General features: G+C 42.1%; 1 protein-coding gene across 1 annotated transcript; it reads left to right on the top strand.

Annotated features, from left to right (window-relative positions):
• The first annotated feature begins 4,638 nt into the window (after nucleotides 1-4,638).
• tmx1 (thioredoxin-related transmembrane protein 1) lies at nucleotides 4,639-11,116 on the top strand. The gene is made up of 8 exons (XM_019277937.2): nucleotides 4,639-4,917; nucleotides 5,175-5,290; nucleotides 6,454-6,499; nucleotides 7,322-7,450; nucleotides 7,733-7,778; nucleotides 8,592-8,693; nucleotides 8,785-8,851; nucleotides 8,937-11,116. The coding sequence occupies exons 1-8, from the start codon at nucleotides 4,688-4,690 to the stop codon at nucleotides 9,176-9,178; spliced, it is 978 nt and encodes a 325-aa protein (XP_019133482.2). The 5' UTR covers nucleotides 4,639-4,687; the 3' UTR covers nucleotides 9,179-11,116.
• The last annotated feature ends 2,448 nt before the right edge of the window (nucleotides 11,117-13,564 follow it).

The raw sequence follows: 13,564 nt of genomic DNA, 5'->3' as shown, positions 1-13,564 counted from the left end.
CCTACGGCTTCCTGAAGCACCTGGTCGGATATTTGAACTCTCTTTCTTTAGATCCTTTTTCTTTGGACAGCGTCTTACATAAGTCAAAAGAATGGCCTGTGGAATACTCAAGCCCCTGGGCATCGTGTCTAAAAGCTTTTCGGTCTTTCATCTGAGTTTGGTGAACTCAGTTCTAACAACTGGGACAGAAACACAAAGACTTTTTCTTCAGGAAAACATTCCAGTCTTTACTCCAAATGCTGGGGTTCAACATTTACTGACGGAAGTAAGACTGAACCAACATCCTCAGCAGCTCAGAAGTCAGTTCTTAGTAGTTTAATAAGAGCCTGTCGCCTGAAGCCCTTTATGAACACAGATCCACTGAACACACAAAGCAGACAATCCGGTTTTTATTATTATTGCTACATCACTATTAATATAAATTTCTACCATAGTCTTCTTTAGTGTTTTAAAGAGTCAGGACAGATTTGTTGAACATATTTCATTCAATTACTTTTACTCTTGAGTCTGAATGGGTCATATTATCGGTCCGATGTAACTTTTATCAGTTGTTTTTCAGTTAGCTACACTCTGAAGACAAACTGCTTCTTAATACGTGCTCTGAAGAAACTTGTTACGCTTATGTATTACCCCTTTTTGCTATTTTTACTTTTTTGGGGGGGGATAAAATGCAACACTTTTATGTTTAATCTTTTATTCTTCTTTAGAACTTAATACGCTAAAAAAGGATTTTTAATTCACCCTGTGCAACAATGTGACTTTGGTCGACTTTGGTAAAAACTTAACCAACAAAGAGACAGTTTGAACAACTTCGAAGAGCCTTTTTTGTGAACCTGAATGGCTTCAACACGCCTAGTCTATTAATTAAATTGAAAAGAAGTTGATGATAAATTGTGCTTTGAAGAACCGAATCAGTGTCGTAGCAGTGTCGCCTTTATACGTAAGAGCTCCAGTTTTTATTTAGAGGCATAACGGTCTCAAAACTTGGGTTATAACCAGACTAAAGTTGAACTCACATCTTCATCAGTAAATGGACTTTTGCTTGGTCATTGAATTGGAGGTGCTTAAACTAATTTTTCCCCTGAGCATGTTAAAAATTGAGGTTTAAAGTTCAGCCTCGATCTTGGCAGCAGTTGCTGACAAAACAATCTCACCTCACTGTCCGTGTAATGGGTTAAGTGATGTATAAACTCAAAGCCCGAAGGAAAAATCTGGCAGGCTGTACTGTAGCAGAGCAGTAACCATGGCAACAATCAGCCTCCGGCCAGCCATCAACAGTTTAGTCGGCGTCGAATTAAATGTAAAATTAGAAAAAAATGTTTGACAGCTTTATCACGGCAGCATCAGTGTCAGAGGTAAAAATCCACGCAGTGATCGTCGAGATGTTTTACTTTAGGACGGACAGATCGAGCAAACAAACAACACGGCTAAAAAAAAAAAAAAATCAGAGAGAAGATGCTACAGTGTTCCTGCTCTCCACCAGCAGCAGCAGCAGCAGGCTGAGCACAGTAATGCAGTTTGAGAGAAAGAGAAACAGCATTACAACTCCCCAGTCTGCCACTTATTTTCCTCACTGCCACATTAAGCCGAAGGAGAAGAGCAGGACGACTGCCGAGCAGGAAGGAGATTCATTTTGTGCTCTAAGTGGAGCAGAGCTGATGGCTGGAAAAAGGGGGCGATGGTAGGGGCACAAAAGGATGTCATCTTGAGGGTATTTTTAGAGCGTGAGGTGCGCTGATAACCAGCTGCCATTGCAATCTGCCTGCAGGTTTCCCAGCAATAATAGCTGCTCTCATTCTGCAGATTCACTCACAGTGTAATCCTCTTGTGCAGAGAAACACAGGCAGGCTGATTGAAACCCAAAATATGGAAGTTCATAAGTGAGCACAAACGGAAGGAGGCCAGGAACGGAGAGTGGAGCACAGATTTGTAGGTTTTGAGAGCAAAGACTTTGGCCTGGTCTGTGCTCAGACTGAAATCTGCTCTTTGTATTATCTCCAGCAGTTTTGGCCACTAAAGAAGCTTTTCGTTAATTTATGTTTCAGCCATCAGTGATGTTGAAGATGTTGAAGATGTTAGTGACCAAAGAAAGTCATTGTTGATGTACTGTAAGAGGTGAAAGTATGTTTTCTTTTGCAGGGTGTCTGGGATCGCCTTCAAGGACGGGTTAAATCCACCGACAGTATAAAGAATGGACAGTGTATGAGTGACGTCACCCCCTGTCCTTCCCTTTTCCGCCTCCCGACTAATCTAAAAATCGGTGTGGGTGGATTTGAGGCAGGCTGGGTGCTCAAATAAGCAATTTATAACGACACCTACCTGTCAATTAAAGCGTCCACGCTCTTAATTCTGCATAACTTTAAGCCTTAATATAACCTGAACAGGTGAGTTGTATATAAATTCACCCTCAGTACAGTTTTCATGAACAGGGACATTAGCTATAGAGACCAGAGACTGGATCTTTAAGTGTTAATAAAAAGATTTCACAGATAATAGATCTGTAAAAGTCATTAGTAAAACCACTGCTCCCTCCTTCACATTAAGACGAGTATAATGAGTGCAGAGGTACGTAGCAGAGTGGCCTCCCTGCAGAGGAATCCACAGGAAGACATGCTGAATGTCAGAATGGTAATAGACCCTGGATGAGATCCACAGCTCACTGAAGGAATTACATCCAACCTAATGTGAGAACCTGCCGGAGGACAAGGCTGGAAAGGAGGACGTCTGCCGCTGCATCCCAGAAAGTGGACGGACTGACGGATGATGGGGAGATGAAATATTTGAGAATATAGTTTGATGTTCCTTAGAAGGCAGAGTGTATCAGGATTGAGTTTCACCTCCGGGTCAAATCAAATTGATTTTTACTCGGTGAGTTTTTGCATGTGTGGATGCAAAATTGAAAACACTGCGTGCAGCTTTGAAGATACAGAGTACACAGACACAGTTTCTTTTGGATCGAAACCACCGAGAGGAGAGGACAGCATGAGCTTGACGTGACCCACAAGTTTCACCAATTAACCTGGTAAGCGCATGTCTTTGGACTGTGGGAGGAAGCCGAAGTACCTGGAGAGAACCCACTCAGACATGGGGAGAACGTTCACAGTTGGAGCTTTTTAAGTGAAGTGTTATTTTCTAATAATAATAACTAATAATATAATAATATAATATAATAATAATAATAATAATAATTATCTTCTAATAATCCTTGAGCTCTCACATATACACAGACACATTCACTACAGCACACTAGGTGAATATATACCTGGATATATATACACAGTCTATGATACACACAGTATGTACACTAACATTTTATTATGCAGCATGTATGTCCACCTCCTTGTTATTTTAGGGGCAGTAGCGCCACCTGCTGGTCATACACATTTACAATAAATGAGCATGAAGTGAAGTCTTCTTATAAAATAAATAAAATGAAACAATACTGGTATGGTGTGAGGAAAGTGTCCTCCATAGATCGGTCTGCCGTACTCGGTGAAAAGCGTGAAATAAGACGGACCACAGTCATTTGAATATAGATGTGTGTGTGTGTGTGTGTGTGTGTGTGTGTGTGTGTGTGGTGTGTGTGTGTGTGTGTATATCAGAAATCAGAATAACTTTAACTGGTCACACACAAGAAATGTGACTGGTTACACTTTCCTCTCAATGTAGATACAGTTATAAGTACATTTTAATTAATAAATAATATATAAATACTATTTGTGCACTGAATAAAGAAATGATGCAGAGGATGATTAAATAAACATGATCTGACTTTACAGCAGGTTGTTTTATGCAGTATACGGAGCATACATAGATTAAATATGGGTGATGATATATAAATATTATATAACACGAAGAGACTAACAGTGAGAAATAATGTGTTATTATAGGTATTGCACAGGTAATACTACTAGTACTAATAATATAAATACACTTAGGTAGTATATAAGTACATTATTAGCTATATACTGGAAAGTCTCTGCTGCATATATTATATATTATATATAATATATATATTATATAATAGATGATAGATAGATAGATAGATAGATAGATAGATAGATAGATAGATAGATAGACACCACATACACATTATTACACACACACCTATATATGTTACATATATGTATATACACACATATATGTATATACACCATTACTACATAATACATACATACATATACACAAACCTATATAGTCTCTACATCTATTAGTCTCTGCGTGCATATTATTATATATATATATATATTATATATATATATATATATATATATATATATATATATATATATATATCTTATTCAAAGTATGTGTCATTATAAGAGGAAGGTTTAACAGTTAAAAACATGTCTGCCATTATCTACATCCACACCCTCACATGCACATGCATCACTAACATTTGTACCGTAAACGTCGTTTTGTTTGCGGCTTCACCACAGAGCAAACAGCCGCTGATAGCTGCTCATGTTATCACTCTCCAGGCTCTCTGACCCTACCTGCCCTCTGACGGCCGGTCACACCTCCCACCTGACGGCCGGACGTCGTCGTCTTCCTCCGGACGTCGTCGGGTCCGCTCGGCTCCTCTCAGTTCCTCTCGGCTCCTCTCGGTTCCGCTCGGCTCCGCTCGGCTCCTCTCGGCTCTTCTCGGCAGCGGAAGTGGCGGCGGGGCTGTTCTTCTCAGACAAACATGGCGCGGTGTCCGTCAGCCTCCGCGGTGTCTCTGTCCTCTCTCACGCCGCGGACTCGAACCCCGCACGGCGGCTCACGGATGTGCCGCTTGTTGTTCCTGGCGACGTGTCTCACGGCGCTGCTGCTGTCACCGGCGGCGTCGACGACGACGACGAAGCGGGGCAGCCTGAGAGAAGTGACGGACGGGAACTGGGAGGAGATCCTGAGCGGAGAGTGGATGATTGAATTGTGAGCTAACGGCTAACTCAGCTTAACTCAGCTTATATATAAATATATTATATTATAATTATATCATAATCTATCAGATTAAAGCTGAATTATCGTGTTTTTATTATTATTATCATCATATATATCATCATATTAACTTAACCGCCGTGCTAACTGCTAACAGCTTTAGCTTCTGCGAGCTAGTTTACCGTTAAAGTGATTTACCTGAGCTTTCACCTGTGGTTCACCTTCTTCCTCTTCTTCTTCCTCCCGGGCAGCTACGCGCCCTGGTGCCCGGCGTGCCAGCAGCTCCAGCCGGTGTGGAAGGAGTTCGCGGACTGGGGAGAGGACATGGGTCTGAACATCGCCAAGGTGGACGTGACGGACCAGCCCGGTAGGCCCGAGTGACCTTATGACGTAACAGAGCCCGAGTGACCTTATGACGTAACAGAGCTGTGGTCAGTGTTTGTTGTTATTTAACATCCACAGCTCGGTGTTTTTCTACTGCTTTACCCACCTAATGTCTGTTTATCATGAGCACTGACTAAATATTAGAAATACAGGCAACATCTCCACAAACTACAGCCTCCAAAACATTATAATTTTTAATTAAAAGTAGCATTTATTGCCTCATGAACACAGCATGATCACTGTATTTCAGTTATTTGCCCGGATGCACGGATTAGATTCAATCAGTCATTGCACAAAGTAATGAAAATGCAGTTTAGCATCTAACCGTGACTGCAGAGAATGTTAATAATAATAATAATAATACATTTTATTTCATTTAGACAGCAAATAACAGAAACAAACAAAAACAACCATAAAAGTATCAAATTACAAGAATACAACATTAAAAAAAGGTTAAAATAAGACGATTTTAATTGTAAACAGGTTGTTTTAAATGCAGACTTGAGTTGTGAGACGGGAGGTAAAGAGGTCCAGATATAAATAATAATATAGATTTAAATATACCTTATATATCTTAAATATTCACCATATTTTCTACCAGTATCAGTCAGAAAATCTCATATCGATCAGGCCCTTTTAATAAATGATAGATGGATAGATGACTTTATTGATCCCTGAAGAGAAGTTCTTGTGTTTGAGTATTACTCAAAACAAATACGTGATATAAACAAAAAGGCATAAGGTAGATAAAATTAAAGGTGACTGCAGTATAAACAGAATAAAGTCTGAAAGTAAAATATATACGTGGAGTTTGCAGTGGTGTCGTTTTGTTCTGCTTGCTAAAGACTTTTCTGTCCGTCCGTCTGGATAGAGACCGTTCAGATGTTACCGCTCGTCACCTTTTCTGGCTGCTGACTGACTTAAATCTACCAACCAGCTGCATGTTTCACATATTTTGTGCCGTGCTACTCGGGTTCCACATTTCCCCGTCGCCATAAAACAGTCGTGCTCTTACTAAAACACCAAAGAGACGGCCTTTAAAGTCATCTTTACATCGTCTCACTGTGCCGTGTGTTCATCTTTGCGCGGTGGGTCTGTTTTCAGTTATGAGTCATGCTGACGCTGCTCGTCTCTTCTCTCTGTCAGGTCTGAGCGGGCGATTCATCATCACCTCACTTCCGACTATTTACCAGTAAGTTCTCGGTTATTTTGTGGGTTTTTTATTTGCTTCCTCTTTTTGTGTGGCTGATGCTGATGCGCAACGTCTTGACACCAGAAGTGTAGAATCACGTGTACGTAATATCAGCTCGTAGCTCTGCTGTGAAGTAACATTTTGAGCAGACTTTTGTAATCTATCGTAAATCTGCTTATACATTTGTTAGAATAAATACAGCATGAGTTATGAGGTACAACTGGAGACAGACTGAAACAGACTTTAATGATCCCACATCGGGTAAATTCACTTATCGCAACAGCTCGTTTACACACGGTGGATAAGAAATGACTCATAAATAAGAAACTTATAGAAGAAAGTCATGAAGTCGTGCTGGTGTTGAAGAGTCTGCTGGAATGAAGGAGCTGTTCAAGGAGGTGAAATGTGATTAGATGGATTCAAATTCTATATTATAATTCCAGATTTTTGCTGATTATGTTTCCTGGATTATCATCTGAGTGTTTCAGCATTATTTCAGTCCTCACCATCAGCCAGGAACAGTCACTATCGTTGGTGTCAGTTGCTGGATATCACACAGTGTAACAGCAGTTGTAACAGCATCGTCCTGCAGCCTGTTGAACGAGTTTATGAATTGTTGAGTTTTCGTTTTTGTAATTTCTGGGTCTAAACTGAAAACTCAGAATCTTCAGATTCATGCTCGTAATTTAGATTCTAACGAGTTAATTCTGTACCTACACCACTGGCCCGTCGGCTGTCGTTTAGCTGAACACACACACCTTCATCACTATAAATGTTGGTCGCGTGTGTCGGGATAAAACACTCTGAATGTTTGTGTTTCAGCTGTAAGGACGGCGTCTTCAGGAAGTACCAGGGAGCTCGCACCAAAGACGACTTCCTCAGCTTCGTCGACGAACAGAAATGGCAAGCAGTGGAGCCGGTTTCCTCTTGGCTGGGGCCGTCTTCGTTTCTGTGAGTTCACGCGATGACCACGGTGATGCAGTGATTATGATTATGAAGTCCTGCTCCGGTCCTGAGGACACAGCTGCAGTCCAGTCTCTTGGAAATAACAGGAATCATCAGACACCTTCCCTGTTAGCTCGTGTCTCAGTGTCTTTCTTTGGTTTTAAACCACAGATGCCTCCCTCTCCTCCTCCTCCTCCTCCTCATCCTCCTTTTTTTGTGTTTAAGCTCTGCGATGATGTTACAGTTTGACAGATCTGTGTTGAATTACGTTTCCTCCTCTTTCATCAGGATGAACTCGATGTCCGCTTTGTTCAAGCTCTCCATGTTTATCCGGGTAAGTCGTGATTTCACTCCGGATAGCGCTGACAGTCGACGTGTGGGTTATTATTCACGGGAAGGTATTTATTTCATTTACCGCAATTTCCACTTGAAGGAAGGAGGGGAAAAAACAAATCCAGTCTTACAGGAAACAGAGCTGACACAGACAGAACATATCGTGTTCATATTTCTTCAACGAAAACACAGAAACCAGCTGTGTTAGTCAGTGCTTGACCTAAATACCGTCTTAATACACTGATGTTTGTGTATGTGCACAAACCAGATCATATTTGGTGACCTGCAGATGTTCTGAGTATCCTTGTAAAACATGAACACACAGAGTCGAAGAACTTTCTTTTATTATCTAGTCCAGACGTGTGAAATTAGATAATAGTTTGGCCGGATTCGGCCTGTGGGTCTAATCTCATACATCTATTGTTAACTAATCGGTGGTTGGGTTTGTTAGATCCGTTAGAGTTATCAGATTCAAGTTTCTTATTTATGAGTCATTTCTTATCCGCCTCGTGTAAACGAGCTGCTGTGACAACTCAGATTTCTCTCGCTGTAGGATCATTAAAGTTTAAAGTGTCAGAGGGATTTCAGGGAGTGGAATCGGAACAACTGTAGGATGTGCAAAGATAAACTAATTTCCCTTCATGGAGCGGATATAAATGTAATAAAGTGCACGGCCTGACGTCAAGAAACATCATGTGACGATGACAGAGTGGCCTGATGGTGACGTCAAAGATGAAAAGTCAAACAGGGTTTGATATGTGGACTCAAACCGTCCTCGATTGTCGGTGAGTGAAACTGTTTCTGTGTTTTGCAGCGTTGCCATAACTACATGACGGAGCAGCTGGGGATCCCTGTTTGGGGCTCGTATGTTATCTTTGGCTTGGCCACTCTGTTCTCCGGCCTCGCGTTGGGACTGGTGAGTACACGAGCAGCACGGTCAGATATATGTTTATATATATCGAGTTCTTACGGTGTGTTCAACGCTTCTCGTCGTCTCGTCTTTGCAGTTACTGGTGTTCATCGCAGATTTCGTCTTCCCCTCACGACGGTTCTCTTCTCCGGATTACTACCAGAGTGAGTTTCATGTGACGACGCTTCACCGGGGGCTTTGTTTTTATCTGGTTCTAATCCTCTAAATCTTCTGAATGTTACTCTGCAGAAAAACAAACGATGCAGCAGGCGAGGTTACTCCAGCGACAAGAGGAAGAACACGAGGCCGACGGCGAGGAGGACGACGACGAGGAGGAAGAAGACGGCGACCAGTACGACGTCTGGAGGAGGAGGAGAGGTTCCCCGGAAGGCCGCCCAGAACCCAAAGCGCCGGGTTTCTCCGACGAAGCCCTGAGGAAGAGGGTGGTGGGCAACCGCGAGGAGGAGGAAGAGGACGAGGAGGACACCTAGAGAGGCGCACGGTACCGAATCGTTTGAGAAAAGCACCATGGAGTCGGAGGAGCTTTGGTCCTGAGCAGCAGCAGTGTTTACAGCAGGGAGCCCTGAATCTCCCCCACCCTGACCTCCCTCTCTCCTCCTCCTCCTCCTCCTCCTCCTCCTCTTCCTCTGGGCCCCCCAGAAAACACCTCCTTCTTTTCTTCTCCTTCCCTTGTTTGTGACGGGAGCGCCTTAAGACTCTCTCCACCACCTCTCTCCGCCTGAGCAGCAGGCTCCACCTGGGGGGGAAAAAGCAAAAATCACTCCTGAAACCTGTTTTTCACTCGTGGGAGCAAACCGCCGGGCTGAGGTTTTTAGGTATGACGTGCAGAAGAAGCTGGAAATTTTGCAATGTTGTTTATGCTATGCATCGTTTTTTAAAAGATCTGTGTGTTTTTATTATGTGTTTATCTCGGATTCATTAGACCAGGCTTGGGTTTGAGGTTCATGTTGTTCGGCTAATCTTTACACACGGTTCAACACACACACACACACACACTCCATCTATCCGCCGCGTTCAGCGAACGACAAGAAAGAAACCTTAAGATTTCACTCCTGGTTACCGCGGTAACAGCAAGTGCAAAACACTCCTTGAGCAAGAACTAGAGCAGTCGACGTGTCCGACCACGGCGCAGACAAACAAACTTAGACTGAGTGAAGAAAGAAGTCCCATGGACAGATCTTTGATCAGTAATCACGGTCAGGGCTAAGATTGATGACAAACACATTGCTTCACAATAAAAGCATTCAACAGGCGACTCAGATCGTGTCTGATACTTCTCTACTGCAGTGTTAGGAGAGCGAACAGCTGCTATCAATGAATCACATTTAAAAACAGTGTATTTAAATTAGCGTTGGGCTGGTGTAAACATTTCAAAACTGGTTTGACGTTAAGCCAAAGACTGGAACGGACCAGTAATACCGATTTCTACCACTGGGTATCGCACGTGACTCAGCAGAACATCATGAGTTGTTCCTGCAAAAGTTTCACAATAAAAGCCTCGTTAAGAAACTTACTCTTTTTAATTTGAAACAACTCCGCCATGAACAAATCTAAGACCATAAATAGTATTAAAACAGTTTTATCTCACAGGAAACTTTAAAATGAGACAGTGAATGTCTTGATTCTCCTTCAGTCTGTGTAAAGTTGGCACGTTTGGGGCAGGAACCCTTAAAGCGTCGGCACTCACACCAACACAGACTTTGAGCTTCACTCTCTGCTGAAAATAAAATCAAAGGAACAACGTTCACTTCAAATTAAAAGCCTGGTGAATGTCGTCGTATGTCCCCCCCCACACAATCAACGAGAGGGTTTTATTTTATTTCTGTTGCTGATGTTTCACTCACGATTCTTTAATTATTAACTGAAGAGAACCAGAGGTGTTGTGGACCTGTCAGTGGCTCTGCAGTACAGTGTGCATGCCATAATAACACAATTTAATGAATTAAAGTTTGACGTATCCGTCCTGGACTGACAAAGAGAGGCGTGACTCATCCAGACTTTGTTTTTAAACCACTTTTACTCTGACTCGAAATGTCAAATCAAACCACAGATTAATTTATCTAACTCGGTGCCATCTCGTGTTTGTTTCTGGGTTTCTCGTTGAAATCCTGAACACGTGGCATCTTTTCTGCTTTATCTTTTTTTTCCGAACATTAACAGCTTCACCTGCAACCATTTCAGTCTGTGTGTGTGTGTGTGTGTGTGTGTATGAAGTGTTTTTAATGAAACACATTTGATTTAATGAGGCTGAAGATGATCCTGGAATAAAAAAAGAAGTGACGGTTGAAACAGGTTGTAGTTTTTTTTTATTTTTATTAATGGCTTGTAGCATTCATTCACACTTCACTCTGAGCCGCTGTTCTCCTTCATTGTTTGAACATTTCTTTAAATAAAGGATTTACTCTGAACGCTGCCTCCCTGCTTCTTCTTCTTCTTGTGTTGACACAAATATGAACCTCCAGTAATCATCGCTGATGCACACAGGAAATGGAAGAGTCGCTCACAGCTGGGATAAATCAAAATTATAAATACTCCTGAGACAGTTCCAGGAACGTCCTGGGAAACGAACAAGAGTCAAATATTCGGTGGAAGAACTGCCAAAAATCAAACTTTATGAAGGTTAGTACACACTGCAGCAGTGATGGAGGGAGTACACGGACCTTTTACTTTAATAATATACTAATAGAACAATGTAGAAGTACTCTACTGAAGTTAAGTATCAGGAAAATATACTTAATACCTAATAAGCAGCTTGGTGGTTCCTAACTGACGTTGGGCCCCTCCAAAGGGTCACAAGATAAATCTGAAGTGTAGAAAATACAAAATATAAGACAAATCTATATTAATATTTTTAAATATTAGATCATTTGACCTCTTTGTAGGCCTCAAATCACACTTGACAACCTTGAAACCTCTAATGCAGCAAAGTGAGGTGAGGTCACAAGTTACTGGCGTGGAGCGGCGTCTGTAGGGTTCAGGAGACTCTGAGGAGATGCAAAGACAAGAAACTGTTAGGGTTCAGGAGACTCTGAGGAGATGCAAAGACAAGAAACTGTTAATAAAAAAGGTCCAACGTGTCAGATTTAGGAGGCTCTGTTTGCAGAATAGCTTGTTCTCCCCATGTGCGTGGGTTCTCTCCACTGTCCAAAGACTTATCAGGTTAACTGGTGACTCTAAATTGTCCATAGGTGTCAATGTGACTGCGAATACTTCACCCAGAGTCAGCTGGGATAGGCTCCAGCCTCACCGTGACCCTGATGAGGATGAGGGTGCCACCAGATGTCACTCTTGTATTCATTTTGGGTGACGCTCAAACTAAATTCTTATTTTTACAACAAGACAATTCAAAGTTGTTTACATGGGACATAAAATGTGTAAAAGAAAAGAAACTCGGTGCAATAAGTTTGATTTAAAAGAGTAATATAGAATAAAACAATAAAAACAAATTACCCTGCAGTGCAACATCCACGTTAAGTGTATCGCAGCGCTGCCCTTCAGGGAACATGCGGTGACACTTAACGCAGCAAATGTGAAGCTACAGTTCACGTTTCCTTTTCCAGTCTCCGGGGGGCGTCCCATTTCCTATGTGGAGTCCCCTCCCCTCCCTGAGTGGTGTTACTCCCCCTGGATTAAGAGGGGAGCTGGTCCCTGGAGTGGATCTCTAATCAGTGCTGTCATTTCAGCTCGAGTGGCCTTCTGCACGTGCTCTGTTTAGCGGGGTTTCGTCTTTCCGAGGGTGAAACAGGAGGAAGGTGTTGTGAAGGGATTCCCCTGCTTGCAGGCCAAGTGTGTGTGTGTGTGCACATGCAGAAACATTAAGCAGATGCTTGATATAAAAAAGCCGCCTGCACACTCCAACTGAAGCTTTGATTTATCGGGCACACACAGAGACTCTACTGCCCCGGACGGGCAGTCGGCTGTTTTTATTGTTCTGCAGTATAAAGTGAACGCAGATGGCACTGCTGCTTTAGTGGTTTCTGTTCTTGTTCATTTAGCTCGCTCTGGTCCTCGTGGGTTTTCTGTTGTCCTTGTTTTCACTTTAGCAGGAACTTCGACTTCAGCTGCAGCAGTGGACGAACGCTGGAATCCTGCGTGATAACCACAAGATCTTTCCTTGTTGGACATGATCGATTCAACACTTTGGAGCAGAGAGAATTATCCCAATGACTGTTTGATTCCATTAAATTTTGTGCAGGCATTTATGCTTCTTAAAAGATGAATCCTTTGGGGATCTCCTGACTTTAACTGTAGCGCCACCATGAGGTTGAATTTGGTGGTTCAGAGTAGGGATTATACATCTTGATGGTATGGTTTTAGTTTTAGGAAAAAGTCCTGGTGTCATGGTATCATCCAGAATCATATTAATGTTTAAAATTAAAAGATGTATTCTTGTTTTTATTTATTTAGTTATTGCGGTTTTAGTAAAAATAAAAGGAGACTGAGAACATCCCTTGTGCAAGTTTTACGTCTGCTTTGTTGACATTACATTTTACTGAAAGCTGAAACTGTGAAGTGAAGCCAATGCACAAGTGCCCAAAAACTGCAGTTCCTCTAACGTCCACCTGAGGCTGGCTCCAGAAGTGAGTCAGTCTCCATAAGTCCCCATGTTTCACAGCAGAAATAAACATGTTTACAGCCTGGTACAAAAAACAGTTTTGGTCTCTGTAGCTAATTTCCCCGTTTATGACAACTGTACTGAGGGTGAATTTATATTTTTTTATTTATAAGTTATGCAGGATTAAGAGCGTGGACGCTTTGACTGACAGGTGGGTGTGGTTACAGATGGGTTGTTTGAGCACCCAGGCGTCACTCAGCCCGCCTTAAGTCCGCCAATGATCCTTTGCTTATTTTTAAGT

The sequence above is a fragment of the Larimichthys crocea genome, chromosome XXIV (genome assembly GCF_000972845.2).
Source record: "Larimichthys crocea isolate SSNF chromosome XXIV, L_crocea_2.0, whole genome shotgun sequence".
In the NCBI taxonomy this organism is placed as follows: Eukaryota; Metazoa; Chordata; class Actinopteri; family Sciaenidae; genus Larimichthys; species Larimichthys crocea.
The sequence above is the reverse complement of the archived record's forward strand: the minus strand, read 5'-3'. Positions and strand labels throughout refer to the sequence as shown.